A 24,202-nucleotide genomic window follows, 5' to 3' on the forward strand; every position below is an offset into this window, starting at 1 on the left:
GTAAACCTACATGCATACTCTATTTGAGCTTGCGAAAACACCACGTTGAGCCTTATTTACGACCAATTCAATAACTCTAAAATCCATGAGTAACTACGCAACAATTTCATAAAGTTGATTAGTAATTAATTCAAGAATAAGGGATACCAACATATAAGCTGTTTTCTTTTCGGTAAAAGGTGTCTTGATGTAGTTGTGATTATTTAGGTTGCATTAAAAAACATCCTGTGTATGTGGCAATAAATTCCGTGTTACATTTTAGCTGAATTCGGTTAAGAATTGTATAAACAATAGTTACGAAAAAATATTACTAATGTTTAGTTACAATAATAATCAATCATTGATACTGAAAGTTTTCTAATAAAGTTAATTGTTTCAGGAGGATTCAAACAATTGCCCTTTCGACACAAGTAAGTTTGTTAAGATTACTTGCTTATTTTAAAGATGGAGGAGGGGATTGCGGCTTTTTAAGCCGGGTTTTCATGTTACATGCCAGTTAATGAGACAAGTTTCGGAAGACAACTGACTGGCATGAAATTATTGGCTTCGTGTAAACACATTTGCCTTGCCAACTGCCCTCACAATTGCCCCAAAATTCAGTTGTCTCCGAGAGTAGACTGAGGACAATGAGTTGGGCCCAGCGAGGCCCCTTAACCACCCGAAAACCCAATTGTCGCGACCATTAGCGCTGTGTAAACGGTGTAGGCCAATAGCGTTGTCTTGTCTTTTGGCAGTTGTATACTAATTCACTTTCAAAATTGTTGGCCACGTGTGAACAGGTTCTCGTTCAACTTGACAGGCTTACGACGCAACCACGCGATGACGATTGGTTAAGACAATTGTTTTGCAGGCTTGTTTTAATTCTAATAACTGGAACAGATATTTATAAACTCACCAATAAGTTTTATTCGTAGTTAAATATATTTTGCAACCTACTTTTTAATGCTTCTTAAAGTACGGACTATTTCACCCTCCTACTGATTCGGACCAATTCAACACCTAATATTTAATTATTCGAAAACTGAACGCAGTTATTATCTTTCATCCTATGTCAATATATGGACGTTTTATGGAATCTTCTTCACTTATCTTGGGGAACGGCTTATTCCACTGAATAATGTTACTTAAAACACAAATAAAGAAACCTCATTTATTTGTGTTTTTCTCGGGTTACGCCTGTTTACTTATAGAGCGTCAAATTGTTATACTGCACTTGAGGATAACATACACCTCCTTTAATTTCGTACTGACTTGGACAACATTCAATAAAATCTAGTGATTCGCTTGTATCCTGTTTCCCGTCATGGTATTATGCATTTAAAAGAATGGGTTATGGTTACCTAAATTGTACTGTTTTATAATTTGAAATAAATATCGTTTACCACATTGTTTGCAATTTGCTTTGTAGTGGTTGGTGTTAAATGACTCGAAGCAATATCTGAAGTAACACACTCTTCCCTTTTTTCCTGGGATTACATTATTTAGCTATGTCATTTATTCCCTTACATTTTTCTACCTTGTTTGAGTTAACCAAGCATTCAGTCTGTTAGGCCTACACATAATCTCAAGTGTAACTAAGCAAATGCATCACTGAACAACGTTGTGTGTGCCTAATCTATTCCCAAATAATACATTTTCGTTTGTTTTTTTAGAGAAGGACATACTTTTTAAGAAAGTACCTGAACTCAAGAACACACAAGAATCGAGCAAAAAGAAAATAACATACTTAGCCATGATTGAAAAATTCACAGTAAAGTTAGAATGCTACGAAGACAATGACGGAAAGTATTATTCTTCAGAAATCCTACTGAGAAGAAAAGATTTGGTTTTATTTTCCGTTGAAGTTAAACGATTGGAATGTTCATCTAAAAGCGATCTTCAAAAGTTGCACGTGTCTTCATGGAAAGGACTCTCTGAAGATTACTTGTCTGTTGGAATCCAGGTTGGGCCGAGGTGGTGTCGTTACGACGCATGCGTCACTTGCAAGTCGCAAAACTTCAGACTTAACATTGACGAAGATAAGCCAAAGGAGGAAACGCGGTGGTCAGAGGTACGGAAATCTGAGTACATGACAATACATGCTCCAAAATGGTAGCCCGTCAAACGATGTGGAAAATCAATGGTAATATTGGTTTTGAGTTGCCCCCCTAATCCCGGGGACACTCAACAATTTTAAAATCATAAAATGAAACTTCTTGCTAAGGTTGCATGACCACCAAAAGGATATCTCTGTATATTTACTTAGAAAAATATTAGAGAGGGGGCTCTTGATTTTTTATTCACCCGGTATATATACCTAGTCAACTTAAACCAAGAATTAATCAAGCAGCAAGAATATTAGAACAGAAACGGCATTTGACGTCACTAGCCTGGATGCAAACATGTTTGTATTATCGCTCAAACCATACGTTTTGTTATTATTGGATCAAGCTAGTGATATAATTGATTTATGTTTATGATCCATACATTTTACTATTACAGTTTACTATTATTATCCGTGATAACAGTTACAATCATTCCTTAAAGTCAACAGCTGATCTTATGCCTTTGTTCATGTGTAAAATACTGCTTCCAAGGATTACATGGAAATTTTGAGAGCCTGTAGGGCGGATTCCATAGAGAATTTGTTTAGCGCCACATAGATTTTAGCACTCACTGATATGGTCTTTATCGCCATGCAAAATTTGAAAATGATTGCTTCAGCTGTCTAGGCGGAGTTTGCGTAATACGAAATGCACGAGAGTCGACGTCTAAGAGCTTCGCACACTCCGCTCAATAATGTATAAACATTTATATCTTTTAATACTAATAACTAATATGTTAATATTACTAATAACTACTATATACTTATAACCTAGAAAACATTTAGTTATCTTGATGGTGTTTAAATTAACTGTATTAAACAGTCCGTTTTAATTCCATGAAACATGCCTAAAAACTACTATGCACTTTTGTTGTGTTATGATAAAGATCTATTATGTGATTGACTAGAGTCTAATGACAGGTTTACGTTGCAGCCAGGCTTTACAATCACAAGTCGGCCAATATTATTCACTCGTAAGTAAAACTTGCATACTTATTTTATTATTTTAGAAAAAAACTAGCCGCTATACCCGTGCCTTGCAATGGGGTTAAGATCCGGAAGAGACAATTTTGGTCCCTTGAAAATAATGGCAAGCAGCTTAATTTTAAAATATCGCCATTGATTTTATTGAAGCCGCTGTGCATCTAAACAACAACTAAATTAACCACAAATTATAAAACAATATGTCATGATCAAGTTTATTAAAAATAAGAACACATTTATTTCCAACACCAAAGCATGCATGATACAAAGATCGTATTACTCTTGAGGTAAAACAATAAGTTCCAAATTGTCACTTCTGCTTGTCGCAGTATCAGTTAATAAAAATATATCAGTCAATGATATATTTTTAGGTATAACCAGAAGAAGACATCCCATCTATATGGATTAGCTGTCGCCAATTTTTTACTAAAAAAAGAATGTAGTTGTGTGAGCCAGTCACAGATTGCGCTAGTGTCTAAAACTCTATTTTGTACCTTATTTTTTGTTACAGTACTGACATAGTTGCTGGGTCACAACAGTTGCTATAGCTCATAATAAGTTATTCCGTCAGTTTGACTTGGTAAAAACCATCATGTAATCTGCATAAATCAGTAATTTAGATCAGCGCAATCTGTAGGTGGCTCACATCAACTAAGACAAATTTTACAGTAGAACCCCTGATATCCGGCCTTGGTTTTTCCGGTCCTCTGTTTATCCGGCCACTTCCAGGAAGCCAATATCAAAATGTTTTTCTCAAAGCTTACAGACGTTTAGATGCTTTTAAGCACTAGTCTTTGCGACTTGTTTGAGCTAAACTATTTATCTGAACTATTTATCTGTTTGTTTCAATACATTTTAATGTGTCACTAAACTCAGTTGAACTAGGCCTAACCACTAAAAAGTTGGGGGTTGGGAAATTAATCTTTGTATTTATTTCACAAAAAGGATAAGAAAGTTGAGTAGAATTGTATTTACTATTAAGGTCCTAAAAATCTTCAAGGCTGATTTAATGAAACTTTTACCTCCATCGTTTAATAGTTTTTGTTACCTGAAATCTTAATTTCAGGTTTTTTTTAACAACTTTAGTCTACAAATTTTTATTTGTACAAACATGTTAATTCTTCAAAAAATAATCCTAGAATAGACTTAAATGATACTTTTGACAGCATGTTTTGATTAAATATTATTATAGGTATGAATAATTTTCATTTTTGTAGTAGGTTGGTTTATCCGGCCAAATCGCTATCCGGCCAGGGGCTTGGTCCCGTGGTGGCCGGATATGAGGGGTTCTACTGTATTAAAAACCTGGCTACAACTTTAACATGGGGATGGAATGTATATAGACATTCCATCCCCATGTTAAATTTGTAGCCAGATTTTTTATCCAAATCGTCGTAGTTGGTGTGAGTCACCTACAGATTGCGCTACAAGTCACAAGTCACCTACAAACTTGTTTACTTGTTAAGTCAAACATTGGGTATGACTTGTGGTGAGCTATAACAATTGTTATGATCCATCAACGTGGTCAGCAACAAACAATAAGGTATAAATTAGAATTTTAGACACTAGTGCATTCTTTGATTGGCTCACACATCTACTTTCTTTTTTAATAAAAAATTTTCGACAGCTGGTCCATATGGATGGGATGTCTACTTCAGTATCCAATATCCAATGGCATAAGCAAACAACATAGTGAGTAATTTGCCCTGTATCACAATAGTCCCAAACCTATTAAACATGAATATCTCTGCAGTTACCAATCAACGACTCCTGTTGACTGTGGTTCACAGTGAGTCTGAGGAAAGTTGTTGAACATAGCCTAGATAGTGTAGATATACATAATTTAAACTTGCTGCTAGCTGCCCTTAAAAAATTGGGTCGTATTTCATATTTATTTATTTTTTATTTTACTAATATTTTTTTCCTCGGCTTATCTACTTAATTGACATAACATTTATTTAACAAACTTTTCGATTGAATTTGTTTTATATATTTTTTCAGATGAAAAAGATTATTTTGACGGCAAGGAGCTAAAAAAAAAGGACTTCAAAAAAATGTTTTATTCAGATATGTCCGTAAGATTTCTGATTCGTTGCTACAAAATTGAAAACAGCTACATTTCTGTAATTGCCTCTCCTAGCGGAGTCAGATTTGGGACAATAACAGGCATAAATTGTTTACAAAACCAATTTAACAAGTATAAGGTTGTTACTACTAAGGGTAACAAATGGATACCCTCCGAAGACAGATTAAATTATGGGAATCGTCTGATTGAACCATTTTGCTGGTATTATGGGTGTGACGAAGAAAAGGACCCAAATGAGAATGTCATGATATTCTTTTTCTTTTGGCCCGAAGAATCAACGGGATCTTTACAGGACACTAATGGGGAAATACAACCAACCACTAAACCTGGATGGCGTATCGTAGAGGTGAGGGAATGGAATGCTTAAATACCACGGTCCTAGCTCTAGCTTAGCCAATCATAGAATAAAATTAACCAATATAAAATTATTAGTTTAGTTAAGGATTAGTTTAGTTAAGGATAGCTTAAATGAAACACACCGGCAGAGTGGTTAGGTATTGGAATGTTCGTCAAAGTAAACGATTATGATTCAACAATCGTTTTGTAAAAATAGCAATATTATTCAGTAAAAAATTAACTTATTAAGGTTTAGAATAAAATGATCCAAAATAAACTTATTTACTATTTAGGCCAGTAAATTAGATTTAAAAACACTTTTTGAGAAATTCATTCCAAGCAAGCTGAAATCGTTTTAATACCTTAATATAAAAACATAACCTTTTGAATGGGTTAAGCTGTACCATATTATACGTGTTCTGATGGGAAATTTATAATTTCAATTCTAAAAATGCAATTGAAAATATCATTATGTAGGTTAAAAGTTTAAAAATATGAGATTTTATTTTATTGGCTAATGTCAATAAATTTGTGAAAATGGCTGTTGCCGGAAGTAGGAGTGAGATATAACTATCCAAATAGCGTATTTATATCGGAATTTGCGTGTTTAAGGCTCGTGACACACTGCGTCCGGTCCGGTAAAATCGGATCCGGCATGCCGGATCAGGTGAATTCGAAAACCATTGATTCAAATGGAAGTCCCCACACTGCATCCGGTCCGGTGCTTCAGGTCCGGTCCGGTAAAATTATTTCGGTCGAGAAGCGATAGGCTTCCGGCAAGCTTCCGACGCCGGAGAGCTCGCGCATGTGCAGACGACTTCTACTCACCTCGTGACAGTGGGCACTTACAGTAGCAGCAGACGTGGTTGTGTGGTTATTGTTTACGCTGTACGACTTTTTGCAAAATGTCATTGGAAGAGAAACTGATTGTGCAGGCGTACCCTGAGCTATACGACCTAGGCCACAAGGACGTTTAAGCAAGAGCTGCTGCAACTACGAAGATGTCTTTACTGTCACTGTCACTCATTACTTTAGGGAAGTTTGGTTAAAACAAACTACTGTATGTTGTTGGTTAAACCACAGAAAACGTACTACTGTTAAACACTTCTTCACTCACAATACCGCTGTCCTCGCATAGACTCAGTTCAGACTGGTCGCCGGAACTGGAACGCCTGATGCAGTGTGTGGAGATACCGGATCCGATTTTACCGGACCGGACGCAGTGTGTGACGAGCCTAATAATGCCTTAAAATATTTACGGAAAGTAAATAAAAGAAACGTCTTCTAACACTTAAAACATATATTTACGCTTATACAGACTTGTCTACTTCTAAGCCTACTCAGTTTAGTAATGACCATAACCTCAACAACAGCGCTGAGGAGGAACGAAACATAGGCCTATGTGATGTCAATAACTCTAATGAGTGGACGCAAGTTTCCTACGCTAAAAAAGTGAAAGAAGGGAAACCTAAAAATAAGTTGACTACGCCTTTGATCGGGACAAAAAGCAGTATTTCACAGGGACTGTTAGGAAATCTTGGCTATTTATATCTCGCCTGGCCTCCGAAGTGACACAAGACGAGGTAAAGACATACGAGTTGGATTCTGATGTTCAAGACTGTGAGATAGTGGAATTGAAAACTAAATACAGTTCCTACAAATCATTCAAAATAGGTGTTCATCATGATGATTGGTCAACACTTTTTAACCAGGAATTTTGGCCAAGTGGGACCCTGATTCGTTAGTACGTCCCCCTCAAACCAATGTATGTACATAAACCTAAGGTTTTTTTATCTCAAACACTAAAAAACCAATCATGAATGATACTATAATGCATGACGAAGACCCTAATGAAGTTATTTTCCCAAATAAAATATATAGGCCTAATGGCGAAGATCTACAAACTCTATTTTTGAATATAGAAGGACTTTTAGACAAAAGCAATATTCTTAGCCACTTTGCTCTAGAAAATTATATCAATGTGATAGCTATTAGCGAACATTGGAAAAGTCTAGATTAAATAAAACTTCAAACAGTTGACGGTTATAAAATCGCCTCTGATTTTGGGAGAAGTAATCACATAAAAGGTGTTGTGGCAATCTACCTTCGTGACAATATGGACTACACACCCCTGGATGTAACCTGGTTGTGTGATGAAATAAATTTTGAAGTAACTGCGGTCTCTTTCACACTTTTCAGTTCAAAGATCGTCAATGTTAGTATTTATAGATCACCCCTAGGCGACCCAAATATTTTCTGGAAAAACTCGAGCAACTTTTGTACTTGCTATCTAAGTTTAAAAATAGTAACATATTCATTGGAGGTGACTACAATGCTCATTTTGACATTACATAAAATCCCACTAAGCCTACAGTGTTAAGGATGAAATGTTTACTGAAGCAGTTTAATTGCCACTTCGCAAATGACAAACCGACTAGATATGATGCCTGTCTGGATAATGTTGTAACTAACCGGAAGCAGGAGGGTTACGATGTTGAAATAGTTAATCTTGATATCTCGGATCACTCGGGTATCTTAATAAACCTAAGGCAGCTTGGGGACTCATCAAGAAAATAAGAGGCTGCAATGACAAATCTGCAGAAGACGGAATTTCTCCTGACGTCTTCAATGAGTTTTTTGTTTCTTCTGCGTCTGTTCACGTTGAAGAGGATTCTTCAGGTGCCTGCGCATTAGACCTTTTGGCGGAATCTGAATCGTTTCACGAAGACTTCGCATGGAAAACGGTGTCTTGTGAGGAAGTGACGAGTGTTGTGCAGCGTATGAAAAATTCCAAAAGTAAAGATATCTATGGCCTCTCTAATTTTGTGATCAAATACCTAATAGGATCAATAGTATTAGCCTTCTGTATCAATATGTGTTTGTCTGAAGGTGTTTTTCCTACTGTTCTATAATTGTCCAGAGTTATTCCTCTACACAAAAGTGGTAGTCGGCTGTTGTCTCAGAATTTCAGGCCAATATCATTAGTTCCTACTATAGGTAAGGTTTTTGAATCAATTGTAAAATCCCAATTATGTAAGTGTTTGGAAGGTGATCTTTTATGATCTTTTATGCAATTCACAGTTTGGTGATCGAACAGGAAGGTCATCAACCTATGCTGTTATGTGCTTATTCGAAATGTTATTGATGTATTTGAGGTTGGTGGTTTTGCTCGAGTTACGGCTTGTGATTTGAGTAAGGCCTTTGACCGTGTAGATCATGACATTCTTTTGGGAAAACTAAATCATTTTGGTTTCAGAGGTGTCTGTCTGCGTTTCTTTGAATCTTACTTAGAGGAACGTAGACAGGTTGTCCAAATTAGAGGTAAAATGCCACCTGAATTGGTTTTGCAAGCTGGGGTTCCGCAAGGCTCGGTTCTTGGGCCGATTCTAACTTAACCGATAGCTAACTTAATCAATGCCTCCTTTGAATGTGGCCAGTTCCCAGATGCCCTGAAAACGTCCATTATTAAGCCACTCCATAAAAAAGGAGATCACCACCTCTGCGACAACTACAGACCTATAGCCATAACATCATCTATATCTAAGGTATTTAAAAAGATAATACTACTAAGACTATTAAAAATTTTTACAAAAAATAATATTATTTCAGAGAAGCAATTTGGGTTCACAAAAAAGAAAACCACCACAGACACAATGACTGACCTTATCTCAAATTTAGTAAATTCATTGGATGCAGGGGAACATACAATGGGCTTTTTTTCGATCTGAGCAAAGCCTTTGATATGGTGGATCACGCATTGCTTCTTGATAAGCTTTCTTGTCTTGGAGTGCGAGGGCTGGCACTGCAATGGTTTAAGTCATTCATTACAGGACGGAAGCAGTTTGTGATGATTCAGGCGGTGAATGACTTAGGATATCTGAATACCTACCGCTCACCCCATTGCGAGTCTGCTCGTGGCGTGCCTCAGGGATCAGTCCTTGGTCCAGTGTTGTTCCTTGTCTTTGTGAATGATCTTCCATCAATTGTAAATTCTGGAAACATTTGTCTGTTTGCTGATGACACGTCGCTCTCGGTTTCTGACCAAAATTTCGATGAACTCGAAATAAAGGCCTTTTTGCAAGCGAGCTCCATGATGCAGTGGTTCGAGGACAACTCATTGAGTCTAAATGGCAGGAAAACTGAATTTGTAAATTTTTCTATAAGTTCAGCTGGGAAAAACAAAAACAATTTCCTTTTGAATGATGTTGAGCTCGAGGCAACTGATCAGGTTAAGTTCTTGGGATTGGTGCTCGATAGAAACCTGCGCTTTCATTCCCATATTGACACTGTGTGTAGAAGGATTTCTTCGGGAATTTTTGTTCTTCGCCAACTTTCTAAGTTTGCAAAACGTGATGTTCTAATTACATCATATTATGGAGTGATTTTCCCGCACCTGATATACGCAGTGCCAGTGTGGGGGTGTGAGTGTGGGAAAACGTCTTTCCTTTTCCGACTCCAGAAGAGGGCAGTTAGGGCAGTCTTTGGTTTGAAAAGAAGAACATCTTGCAGGCAATACTTTATTTCATCACAAATTTTAACATTTCCCTCAATATACATTTTGGAAACTTTGATTCTCATTAAAAAAACTTACACCAATACCAATCTTCACTTACACATTCTTATTCACTACGTAACAGTTCTCATCTTAAATTACCATCTCATTCAACTACATTTTTCAAGAGACACTTTCATTACAATGGCATTAAACTCTTTAATCTCCTCCCTTCCTCTCATCAGCTGGAGTCGGACTTGAACAGCTTCTAAAAAACATATTGAGTTTACATTTTTTTTCTTTAGTTTTTTATAAGTACACAAACCACTATGATCCTACTAGTTCTAAGGAGGTTTGTGACAGGCACTTATTTTTAAACAAGAGTATTTTGGCAGCAAGAATTAACTCTAAATGCATTAAAAAGTAGTATAACAATAAACAATAACAATAACATATAAAGAATTAGGCACGAAAATCTTATAACCAATGGCATTCTACTTAAAGTCGGGACCACGTAAGTTTGCAGTTGAGGGAGGAGCCTATTTACCATATGGTTTTGAATGAACAATGAGAATCGTGTGGTGTTGCCAAATCTCATAATACCAGCTGATTTCAAAATATTGCTTAGTGTATTTTAGTTTGTGTTGTCAACGGGTGATGTGGCAACGTCGCACTAGCCTTGTCTTGTGATTGTCTTGTGACAGTGTTCGAGATTGTGTCGCTGATGGGTTTAGTTAGTAATTTTTTTTTTGTTGTAAGAAGTAATTGATATTGTTTTATTGAAGCAACATTGTCTATTGTTTATTTTAATTTTAGTTCTATTATTTGACATGACCAATGCAAATTTTGTATCTGTTATTTTGGTTCAATAAATGAGTTATGAGTTATTCTGTTTTTAATCATGGTTAATGACCTTCTACATAATATTGTAAATGCTGATACAATAATGTTTGCATATGACACTACCTTTATTACTAAGGCTTTGGATTTGATATCAGTTGACATGATGTCAGATGAGACATTGCAAAGTGCAATCACTTGGTTTAAATTGAATAAATTCACAGTTAATGAAACCAAAACTCAAAATGTTACTTTTAGTTTGAATAAATATACCCCAGATGAGTCCGAAGAGATTGTATTAAACTTTTAGGCTTGAAAATAGATCACAATCTAACATGGAGTAACCAAATAGACCACGTATATTTAAAACTGTCCAGAGTTATATTTTTGTTATCAGTGTTAAGATATCATGTTCCTTCAACCTATGTTACAAATGTCTATTATGCTTTGTTTCACAGTGTCATCAGTTTTGGTTTAATTCTATGGGGTAATAGCTCAAGAATTGATAAAGTACTGATTTTGTAGAAAAAGGCTATTAGAATAATGACAGGCTCAGAACTGAACGCTCATTGTAAACCTCTTTTTTCTGAACTTATAATAAAGATTGTGATAAATCTATATATATTCATGTTATGTGTCTAATTAAAGAAATAGAATGCACTTTCAACAGAGATGTTCACAAGTATAACACCAGAGCACAACATTAGGTCCATATTCCTAGAGTTAGGTTAAGTAAAACTCAAAAGAGCCATGTAGTTATAGGTTTAAAAATGTTGAATCACCTTCCTTATAAGTTAACCTGTCTACCCTAAAAAGTTTTAAATGTAAGTTGAATTCTCTTTTAACAGCAAAGACTTTTTACATCATTAGAGATTTCTTTGAAAACAAGTTCAATTAGTTTTTTATTTTTATTGTTAATGTCAGATGTGCTGTTTGTTTTTTATTGTCTAATGTTAAATGTATGTTTTTATTGTTGAATCTCCTGTTACCGCCCATAGAAATTTTAACAATTTTTTTGTACTATATATTGTTGATTTTTTTTTTGTTACTGTGACTTTTTTAACTGTTTAAAAGATTTTATGTATTGTTTACATTTGTTTATATACTTATATATTTTTTCAATCAACTTCTGTGATAGAAATCTAAAGACGATTTAAAGACTGCTTCTTATTGATAATGGTTGTTTTCTTAAGACAAGCAATTCATGTTTGCTATAAATTGTACCTGACGATGGCCTATACATTTTTTGTAATGTTTTTGGCAATAAATGTTTCTGATTTCTGATTACTGTTACTCACAAGACGGTAAATATACAAAAAAGATGGTAAGTGGTGATCGATTTCGTTTGGACACTCCAATCATCATCAGACCCAATAGGCGAATGACAAGAATCTTGAATGACGTCCCTACTTATACCCTATTGGCTACCGGAAGCACCGGCCAATACATTTATAGGTACAACTGGGATCGAAATTTACTTGTTCATTAATCAACTTATTTCTATTTTTACATTTTTCCTTATAAATATACAGTTCTTCCCAAGCATTCGTTACATATCCTTTCTTACAATTCTTTAAAATACCTAGACTATCCTCCATTTTTCCTATTGAGTGGCCATTTTGTAACAGGTGTTGTGCGACATTTAATCTTTCCGGTTTGTTGTTCCTCCAGATATGTGGGTTTTGAAGCGGTTTACGAAGTTCACAGTCTGTGCATTGTAGAAGTTATCACAATCGTTATATAATTGATTTTATAGATGCCCAAAGCGTCGAATTTGTTACGATCTTCTATTTTTGGATGCGGTATTATACTCATGGTGTTCTGAGTCCTGTAGGCTATTGAAACTCCGTATTTCTTGAATCTGTTAGCAGTCCTTTGTGTTGTAGTCTCCGTGTAGCTAAATGTGACATATCTAGTGTTTTCCTCTTTTATCTCTTGTAATGTTGTTCTGCTGTGTAGTGTATTCTGCCTATTGGTTTTCTTCCTCGTCTTTCTTGCGATGTCCTCTATCGTCTTGGTTCGAAATCCATTAACTTGACCGATCTTTTTAATCGTGTCCAGTTCTTTCTTCCTATTGGCTTGGCTAAGTGGGATCTTATAGGCACGTTACAGCTAAAGGCTGCGGTCTTGTGGATTGTCGGATGGATAGATTTGCTGTTGATTGTAGTGTCCGTTTGCGTAGGTTTCCTGTAGATGTCAAACTCGATCTTGCTGTCTTTTCTCTCTAATGTGAGGTACAGGAAGTTGATCTTTTTGTTTTCTTCAAACTCGTTGGTAAAGGTGAGGTTCGGATGGTGGCTGTTTAGTGTCTGCATCATCGTTTCGTGCTCTTGCTCCAGGGCTTGTTCATTTATTCATTTATACGACAAATGCTATTAAACAATACATATCAAAACAAGATGGTCTGCAAAAATAAATACAAGAATAGCAAATATACATGGAACAATACATTCAAGAGACTAGACAGATTGTATAGAATGATCCGACTCACAACAAAATAAAACATGCATGAACAAGTAGAGACATCATATTATACTAATTGTAACGACAGAATAAATACTCAATACAAAATATTATATACATGAAGAAGCAAAATATAGTTTAGGACTGACTTTACACTAGATATTCATATATCACTAGTTATATAACAGAATAAATAACACAACAAGAAAAATAAGATACAAGACAGGAACAAGGCAAATTAGTCAAATTTTACATGACTCATATTCTGTAACTTCAGTAGGATTCAACCAGTCAGGAGCTCGAGAGCACACTTACGGACCCGTTGAAGACTGTCAAAGAATAGGTCACACTCCGACGCCACTTGGTTTCCCAGTCTTAGAAAGCGAGCCAGAGGACTGTAGTAGTCGTAGTTGGTAGAGTGGTGGCGGCGACTCAGAAGTCCATGGGACCTGGTACTTGATGGTACTTTGAAGAACATTTCAGACAAGAGGTCTGCACACCGTACATCACCGTTCAGGAGTTTCAGGAGATATACCACATCTGCCACGTCACGTCTCAGAGCAAAGGGATGGAGTTTCAATGTTTCAGACAGTTCATCAACATGCACATCCAAGTACACATAGCCAAGTCGAACTCCGACCAAACGAATGAAGCGCCGCTGCAGAGACTCCAGTCTGGTTTTGGCCAGGGCTGTGTAAGGGGACCATACAAGGCTGGCGTATTCAAGAAGTTGACGGACGAGTGCACAATAGATTGATCGAAGAGCAATTGGGCTGTTGATTCCTCTTGAGAAGCGTGTGATGAAGCCGATCATTTTACTGGCCTTACTACAGATTATGTCAATGTGGCTTGAGAAGCTCATGGCACTATCGAAGTAAACACCCGAGTCCTTTATTTTCTTGACTTTTGGGATTTGAATACCCGAGATCAGGTACTGGTATTCAGCTGGAGACTTTGATCGGCAGAATGTTATCATAGAGCATTTGCTGGGATTGACGGACATGCCATTAGCACCGCACCACTCCTCGATTGCAGAAAGACTGTGCTGCAACTTCTGATGATCTCCGTGTGATCTCACTTCTGTAAATATTTTCAGGTCATCTGCAAATTGTAGAGCGTCGACATAGATCACGTCCAGGAGATCGTTGATAAATACATTAAAGAGACATGGGCCCAGCAATGAACCTTGTGGGACCCCAGAAGATGGAGAGAACTGGGGTGATCTAGATGGGCCAATTCTCACTGACAACATGCGACCTTGCAAATAGCTGGACAACCAAGACAACAGCGGGCCAACAATACCATATCCTTCAAGCTTAGATAGTAGGATGGAGTGATCTACTCTGTCAAACGCTTTGGACATATCGATATAAATAGCGTCAACTTGTTTACTTTTCCGGAAGGCAGCCAGGACATATTCTTGGAATAGCAGAAGGTTGGACACTGTAGATCTACCTCGTACAAAGCCATGCTGAGACGGGTGAATGATGCTTGAGATGTGAAAGTTGAGCTTGTCTAACACGAGGCTCTCGAAGACTTTACCCAAGACAGGCAGGATGATTATTGGACGATAGTTCTTTGTGTCAGCAGGGTCACCAGCCTTATGTATTGGTGTGATATTACCACTCTTCAGCGCCTCAGGAAACACACCTCTCTCTAACGATTCATTGAAAAGTGTTTTGAGGGGCCCAGCAAGAAGGGAACGGCAGTAATGAATAACTGAAGGGGGAATATTGTCATCGCCAGCTCCCTTCTTGATATCCAAGCACTCCAACTTCAGGTTGATCTCCTCTTTGCTAAATCTTACAGTTCTGACGGAGTTCAAGACTGGATAGTCATGAGTACTAGAGGAGCGTGAAGACGGTGAGTATACTGAACTGAAGAAAGTGGCAAATAGGTTACATTTCTCTTGAGGATTCTTGGCTTCGATTCCATCGAGATAAATATGGGAAGGTATATCAGATGTTTTCCTCTGTGCTTTGGCGACTCCCCAAAAAGCTCGAGGGTTCGAGGATAGGTTCGCTTCTACATTGTACATATAGCGCTTGTAGCATTCTCGGGACAAAGACCTGCAAGCACCTCTCAAATTGGCAAACTCATAGTAATGGGCAAGATTAAGGCTGCTTTTATAACGCCTGTGAGCAATCTTCTTCTGTATGATGAGGTTTTTGAGCTCTCCACTAAACCATCTTGGGAAATGCGTGATGCCGAATCTTTTAAGTGGACTCGCACAGGTGGTTGCACTGCCAAGGATGCTCTGCAAACGGCTAAACTTGTCTTCCATCGGAATTTCCTGGTCGACGAAGCTCATGTCGGTTCGTTGCAGCGTGGCAAAAACAGACGGAAGGTCACATTTTCGTAAGTTAGGGCCCATATAGCTGACGGGAGTGAGGGAGAGCCAGAGGTCCGTCTGAGTGACAGCCAAAGGAGGGTGATGAATGTCGGCCTCAATCAGGCAATCGGTGGCTTTGGTGACCTGCATACCCTGATCCGAGCTAAAGATGAGATCCAGAGACACGCCTCTATTATTGCGGACATGACTAACTTTGTGATGAGAGTGTGCGGTTGCCATGTCTCTAAGTTGTTCACCAGCACGCTGAGGAAGGCCGTGGGTTACAAGGTCAGTGTCGTATCCAGGCAAGTTGAAGTCACCAAAGATGAAAATCTTCTGAGGATAGTTTGATACCTCTGCAATGTCGGCAACAGCATCACAGAAATCAGTGTATGCAGATAGAGGACTTGAAGGTGGGATGTAGACACAAGCAAGTAGAAGATCGGTATTATTCCCCAGAGATAATAAAACAAAGACACATTCAACATTAAAGCTTGTGTAGAGGCGTCTATTTGGTATGTTATTTCTAACAGCAATCAAAGCACCACCACCGGAATGTTTATTACTGGTTGTTGACGATCTATCACATCGATGAATAGAGAAATCGGTATCACCAACGACTTCAGAGTCTAAAATGTCCGAAGAAAGGTTCGACTCACAGAGCAGAATAATGTCATTGACAGTAGATGATAAATTGTTTTCAGCTCTTTTAATTTAGATCGCAAGCCATTAACATTTTGACAGTAAATTTTGATGGGGGTTTTCTGTTTGCCGTTGGTGATTACACGTTTTTTGAAACTATAACAGGGGTTCCGTTGACGTACTTTATGGTGAGGTTTGCCTCTCCAGCGTCAATCCTAGATTTCAAAGTGGCTCGAAGCTGTTCTAGATGCTTTCTCTCACGTGGGGTACGATCATGAGAGAGAGATATGCCACTTAAGTTATCAGGCAAACCTTCCTTATTAAAGTTCTTGAAGATATATTAATCGCATCACTTTCTGAGGGTAAACATATCACAAGAGGGCGACATTTATCTCGGACTTTACGTCCAATTCTAAAGTGACGGACATCAGAGAGAGGAACCTGAGAGTTTATGTAACTCAAGAAGCAGTTGACGAGATTGGCATCATGGGTTTTGAAGGCTGTCAGAGAGTCAGAGGGAGCCTGAGAATGTTCTGGGAGATTGAGTACAATGACATTTTTGGAGCGCTTTTTGCGTTCACTGCATTCTGAGACAAGGTCTTCCAATATCTGATCATCAATTGATTATTCTTTATTTTTAATATTAGAGATTTCAGCTTCCATTTTGCTTAGACGTGGTTCAATGTCCTCCAATTTTGTAGTGACTTTGTCAAGATCATTTTTGATCGATTCAAGCCCATTCGCTAACTCAGTTTTTTGGCAAGAGATGACAGCATATTCAGTATTGTATCCAATTTTCCGTTGATGGGATCATCGGTTGACTTACAATCGGTTCTTGCACATCGCCACTTTATTCATCTGTCACTGCTAATACGCTGATATTCAGCCTTCGGCATTTCAAGACATTCTCGGTGGAACCATCGTTCACAGGATTCATCGCAGCATACACCCTCTTCGGAGTCCAAAACAACTTTGACACAAATAGGGCAGGAATTAGACATGATGTATAGATAGTATGAAATAGCTTAAGTTATGAAGAGTGGAAAGTGTTGACGTGGCAAAGCCAAACAGGGAGCTACTCAATTCACCCCCGAATAAAGATTTTCTGCGCAAAGTGTTTGCTAAGAGGTATAGCACTTGGTTATAGTATACCCACGTGTAGGGTGAATGTTGATCAAGAAGGCCGTGGAGAAAAAAATGCGCGGTTTCCAGGCGTTTCTTGCAGACGATGTTAATATGAGTCAGCCGGCGGGAACGAGGGAAATGAAACAGATAACAGAATGATAATTCTTGTTGATAGGAGGTTAGATTATCAATGAGATTGTTATCTCGTTAATTCAATTAATGGGGCTGTCACGCAGACATCAACACCAAGCTCACCCATGCAGGAGGTAAGTCGGATATACCAAAGATATAATAGGTTCACAAAACTATATAAAGCAGACAGTGAAAACTCGCTGTTGTGAACGATCAAACATGAGAGTAAGCCATCTTGAAGAAGAAGGCAATCTTGTCTGAAGATAACAAGAATGTCGTCTACTTATCTAACATACAGTTTTACATCATGATTCTTTCTTAAACTCTTTAACATTTATTTTTCCTGATTCTGTAAAAATATTTCTGACAAAATGGCCGAAAGTGGACTTTCCATAGCTAAACCATCTGTTTGTTCGTAAAATCTATTGTTAAATCTAAAATAATTTTGTTTCAAAACAGTCACAAGCAATTTTACAATCTGATTGACATATTCATTGTCTAAACTATTTTGTAAAGCCTACATTTTACATAAGATCTACAGTTTCAGATACAGGTATGTTGGTGTACAGATTTGCGATATCAAATGAGACTAGCCTACTATTCGTCTCTACATCTATATTTTTCACACGTTCAACAAATTTATTACTATTCTTTACATTGTATATAAATTCTAATTCTAAATCATTGCTGAGCTTACTTGCTAACAATTTTGAAACATTGTAAGTAGGAGCACATTTAAAGTTAACTAAGGGTCTGATGGGTACATTCTTCTTGTGTATTTTCGGTATCCCTTTCATCACGGGCGCTTTGGAATTTAGGATGTTCATCTTCTGTCGACACTCTTCGGGAATCACTCTGGTGCATCTCTTCACGACGTCGGACGCTCTTTTTGGTACCTCTACGTCGGATCCTTTTTCCGCTCTTTGAAGTTATTTTCTTTTATGAAATCTTCAGTCTTCTTTACATATTCTTTTTTCCGAGCACTACGATGGCGATGCTTTTGTCTGCCTTCACAACGATTGCACCATTCTCTTCCAGTTTCTTCTTTATTTTGTTGCACGTCTTCAGTTCTTCATTTCTGCTGGGATCTATGTGTCCTTGGCTGGTGAAAGCTTTGGCTGTCACTTCCTTCCGAACGGCATAATGGTCTACGTCTCTGAGTGATTTGTAGCTAGCAGTTCGTTGTCGTCCTTCTTCTTCATTGGGAAATTGTACTTCATTCCGTTGTTCAGTACTTTAGTTTCTTCTTCACTGAATTGAATATCTGTAAGGTTGATGACTCTCTTCTGGAATTTGTGTCCTGTACTGTTCCTAACCAAGTCTTCATTAGGTGCATTCTTCTCTACGAGCTTGGCTAATTTGTCGTTTATCCGTAAATATTTCCGGTCCATGGCGTCTTCAACTTCTTCACTGACGACTTCATGTAGTAGGTTATATGTGATTAGTCCGTACAATCTTAAAAATTGTAGGTGGATGTCGTAGGCAATCAGGTTCAGTTCTTCTTTTTCACAGTAAAGTTGTTTGATCATATTATGGATGAATATTACCTTTCCTGAATTATTTCTGTTACTTTTTTTAGGGAATAGGTACTGCTAGCAGCATTCTTACAACAGGGTGTCTTGCAACCATATGAACAAACTTCGTCACGTTATTCAGCATGTCAAAACGAGCACGAAATGTAATTACATGTGTCCTATCTCATTCCGTTATCGGTCTGTCTGTCCGTACGTGATTTTTACAAAATCATTAATAACTCCTTTACTGTTTGATCTACATCGTTGTAATTCTGTAAACATGTTCATCTTATTGACCAATATATTGGTCTATTTTATAAGCTTAGTTTGTACAACGAATAACATTGTTTAAATTGAGAAAGATGAAGGTATGGTAAGACATAAAACTAATTTCTAAGTTATTCTTTGTACAAAGTTGTTGTAGATTGAATGAATAAAACCATTATAAACGAAATAACCTTTAGTTAGGCTTTATTGAACAAAGTATCTAGCATGATATAAAAGTTTACAATATGAACCAAAACATCAAAGTAAACAAAAACAATTTCTAAACATTTGAACAGATGTTTCAATGTACAGATAGAAAGGAATTATATGACATTCTTCCCCTCCTAGCTGACATAGTCTTTTAAATACAAAGGCGCGTGTTTACTCCTGGAGCTTCTCCTTAGAGGAACATGGTCTTGATTCAGAATTTCTTCTTCTTGGAAGATAGGCTCAGATTCGACCTCAACTTCAGAACTTCTTTCATTTATTTGTAGATTTGAGTTTGAGCCTTCTTCATGTCGTAGATTTGAGTTTGAGTCTTCTTCATCTCGTAGATTGGAGTTTGAGTCTTCTTCATGACATGACACTTCTCCTACAGGTGCTAAATGCCTGGAACTCACTGAAGTTTCACGGCCATCTGCATATCTTATGTGAGAATACTCAGGATTCCCCTCAAGGAGCAGTACTTCTTCAACGAGTGGTTCGTATTTTGAGCTCCTGACAGGCCGTTTTATGAGCACTGGACCTGGGTTCATGAGCCACGAGGGAGTTGTCTTTCCATTACTAGATCTTCTAGAAAAGAGAAATAGTCTTTCATGTGGTGTTGTATTTGTTGAAGTACACAATAACGACCGGATAGAGTGCAAAGCTTCTAAATGTACTTTTTCCCAATCAGATATGTCCAGATTTTTGCTTTTAAGTGATAGTTCGATTGTCTTCCATATAATACCAACATATCTCTCAACTTGTCCGTTACCCTGAGGATTGTAAGCTGTTTTACGACTGGTAGCAACTCCTAGTGAACATAAAAATGATTTTAGCTCTTGAGACATAAAACATGAACCTCTGTCAGAATGAATATAAGCCGGTACTCCAAACATTGAGAAAAGTCTCAGAATAACAGTCCTAGCAGTTGTGTCTTGAGTAGGGAATGCGAATGGAAATCGAGAGTATTCATCTACGACTATTAAAAGATAACGATTTCTACTTTTGGATGGAAGTGGCCCTTTAAAATCTATATTCAGTCTTTCGAATGGTTGAGTAGCTTTGATAAGTTGTCCTTCATGTTTGTGGAATCGAGGTTTCACCTCTAAACAGGTTCGACAGGAGGAAGTTACTTTCCTGATCTCATCCAGTGAATAAGGCAAGTTTTTACTTCGAGCCCAATGATACATTCGAGACACTCCTGGATGACATAAAGCGTCATGTAGTGATACTAGGTTTGATAAACTTCCTTTCATCGATGAACACACCCTGGACAAAGCATCTGCTGTTTTGTTCTCTTTTCCAGCTCTGTAAATGATCTCATACTTGTAACAAGATAACTCAATTCTCCATCTCATTACAGTATTTTATCATTCTTGATTTTGCTCGCATTCCGATCACTGAACATGAATGCTACAGATCGTTGGTCTGTTATAAGGCGAAAGTGTCTGCCTATGAGATAGTGCCTCCATTTTCTTAAAGCCTCAACTATTGCATATGCTTCTTTCTCAATAGATGAATGTTTCTGTTCCGAGTTTGTTAGTGTTCTAGAGAAAAACGCTACTGGTCTACCATCAATAGTCAAAGCTGTTCCTATTGCATGATTTGATGCATCAGTTTCAACACCCCATCACAACCCATCACAGTCAATCGAAGAAGTTACTGCATTAACAATGTCTTGTTTAAGTCTTTGGAATACACATTTAGCTTCTTCATTCAGTGGAAATGAACTTCTGTTTAAACAGCTCACCTTCTCAGAAAATTTAGGAATGAATTGTGAATAGTGGGAGAACATACCAAGAGCTCTGTGAAGAGAGTTTGAGTTGGTTGGAATGGGAAGATCTCGAAGTGGTTGCAAACGATCTGGATCTGGTCTTATTGATTTATGACTGATTACATAACCTAATAGATGGATCACAGCTGTAGAAAACTTGCATTTATGTTTATTCAAGGTAAGATTATATTTGGAAACAGCTTTCATGAAATTGCTCAAGTTCCTGCCATGTTCAGCCTGATCATTGCCACAGATTGTTATATCATCCAGATAGACTTAAACACCTTCAAGTTTTTCATAAGTGATTATGTTGGTTAACGTACGTTGAAAAGCAGGGACACCATTACGAACTCCAAAAGGCACTCGTGTGAATTGGTACAAATTCCCGCAAGCTTCAAATGCCGTGTAAGGTTTGTCATTTTCTGTTATTGGGATTTGGTGATAGGCACTCTTAAGATCAATAAAACTATAAACTTTGTATGAAGCTACTTTGTTGACTATGTCAATCCTAGGGAGAGGAAACGCATCAAGTTCTGTAAAACGATTAATTGTCTGTGAATAATCCACAACCATCCGCCGCTTGTGGTTATCTGATGAAACAACAAGGACTTGTGCTCTCCATGGAGACCTGCTTTCTTCAATAATACCCTCTTTTAACAGTAATTGAATTTCACTTTCAATAAACTGTTCGTCAATTGCTGAGTGTCTTCGAGATTTTGTTGCAATAGGCTTGCAATCCGGAGATAGATTACCAAATAGTTCTACTGGCTCAACATTAGCTAAGGCTACACTACATATGTTGAGAGGAGACTCTTTTCCTCCAAATTGAACTTGTAAACTTGAGTGTCTTTTTAGAAAATCATGTCCTATAATAATGGCAGAATATAAGTTTGTAAGTACGCTGAAGACCACATTCTTGTAAGTATGATCTTGCAATTTAAGATTGATTTTACAGTACCCTTTTATTGAAGAACGCAGAGTTGTGGAAGCCATTGATACCTCTCCCCCATTACATGGAATGACAGGGATGTTGAATCTAAGTGCTGAGCTTTGATTGATAAAACTACCAGAACTACCAGTATCTATAAGAGCGTATGCATCGACTCCATTTAATTGTACTGGGACTACAGCTTTACTCAAACACGATGGTACTGAGGCAATACAATTTGACTGATGGACTGATGCCTTTACTGTAGAAGTTGGTGTTTTGGATTTTCTACATACCTTTTGGTAATGACCTTTAATGCCGCATCCTCTGCATATAGCTTCTTTAGCTGGACAAGCAGCTCTGTTGTGTTTCTTAAAGCCGCAGAAGTAACATGTCTGATTGAGTGAACACGCTATATTTTCTTGAGATGGATATGATTCTGGTTCGGCAGAAGAGGGTCTTGGATCAGGACTAGACAAGTATCGATTCTTTTCACCAATAGGTTTTGAAGCTGCAGCGTTAATGGTTGGTAAACACTTCTCTAAGTTGTACTGTTCGGAATGATATTTAGCAAGTTCGAGCGATCTGGCTTGAGAAACTGCTTCATCCAAAGTCAAAGTAGAGCTCTCCAACAATCGTTGACGAATATGAGGTACTAGCAAGCCATCAATGAAAGTGTCTCTGATGTATTCATCTCTACTAGATACAGCACTTACAGCTTTAAAGTTACAATCCTTGGAAAGGCGCATTAGAGATTCTACATAAGTATCAATGTTCTCACCAGTCTCTTGTCTTCTGATTCTAAGTTTATGACGTGCGTAAATTTCATTGACAGGTTTCAAGTACAACTTTTTCAACACATCAATTGCTTGTTTGTATGTTTCACAGTCATTTACATACTCATAAACGGATGGTGAAATGAAATTGGTCAATACTTTAAGCCTCAGTTCTTCACTGATTTTACTAGTTTCAATGAAATTTTCAAAAGTGTGAAACCAATGTTTCCAATCTTGACTTGCATTGACTTCATTAGGATTGGCATTAAATCTTTCAGGTCTAAGTATTCGTTCCGTGAAAAAAGATTGATGTATATTTTAATAAAATCTTCTTTGGTCAATAAATTGTTGTAGATTTAATGAATAAAACCATTATAAACGAAATAACCTTTAGTTAGGCTTTATTGAACAAAGAATCTAGCATGATATAAAAGTTTACAATATGAACCAAAACATCAAAGTAAACAAAAACAATTTCTAAACATTTGAACAGATGTTTCAATGTACAGATAGAAAGGAATTATATGACAAAAGTAAGCTTATAAAATATTTGTTTAAATCTGCATAACTTTTAATAGATTTTACATCACTTTCCAATATTTTGTAAAATTAACGGTTTCCATGGAATTTGGCATCGAATATTTTTAAAATCCGACAATTTTAAACGGTTCATGAGTTTTTATTGGTATTTTTCACAAAGATATTGGTCAAAAAGATGAACATTTAAAAAAATCCAACACTCTGGCTCAAGTGGTTAAGGTTAAAAAAATGGTTAAAAAAGCATACACACATATGGACTGAAAACGGAATGAGATAGGACACATGTTATATTACAGTTTTTTGTTTATTTTGACTTGCTGAATAACGTGCCAAAGTTTGTTCGTATGGTTTCAAGACATCCTAAGTACTGTTTTAGGTACAAAATAGACAAATATTGCACATTTGTGGCAAAACTGAATGTATGGACACAGTTTAGTTACCAAATTTAAATAAAAACAAATAAAAATAAAATGTCTCTTAAATTATTAACATTATTATTGAAGAAGAATCAATAAACATTTTTGCAAACGTATTATTTTTTCGTAACTTGGCTTTAATTTAGGTGGTAAAAGATTAGTACAAACCGTTCAAGCCCTTACTTCTATTTCGTATATAGGACTGATCAAGATCTTTCAATATACTTTCCTGAAACTCGTGGTTTACAAATCGTTTGGCTCAATAATT

General features: G+C 37.1%; 1 protein-coding gene across 1 annotated transcript in view; it reads left to right on the forward strand.

The window, feature by feature from the left end:
* The window catches only part of LOC129004653 (uncharacterized), a 276,975-nt gene that overhangs the window by 81,310 nt on the left and 171,463 nt on the right, over positions 1-24,202 (forward strand). Inside the window, exons 14-17 of the mRNA XM_054433204.1 lie at positions 380-410; positions 1,653-2,050; positions 3,018-3,057; positions 5,069-5,499. Coding sequence (XP_054289179.1) covers positions 380-410; positions 1,653-2,050; positions 3,018-3,057; positions 5,069-5,499 — 900 coding nt within the window. The remainder of the gene's footprint in view (positions 1-379; positions 411-1,652; positions 2,051-3,017; positions 3,058-5,068; positions 5,500-24,202) is intronic.

The sequence above is a fragment of the Macrosteles quadrilineatus genome, unplaced genomic scaffold, assembly GCF_028750875.1.
Source record: "Macrosteles quadrilineatus isolate MER2022 unplaced genomic scaffold, UCM_ALF_1.0 Scaffold_10__1_contigs__length_6754688, whole genome shotgun sequence".
NCBI classification, from domain to species: Eukaryota; Metazoa; Arthropoda; class Insecta; order Hemiptera; family Cicadellidae; genus Macrosteles; species Macrosteles quadrilineatus.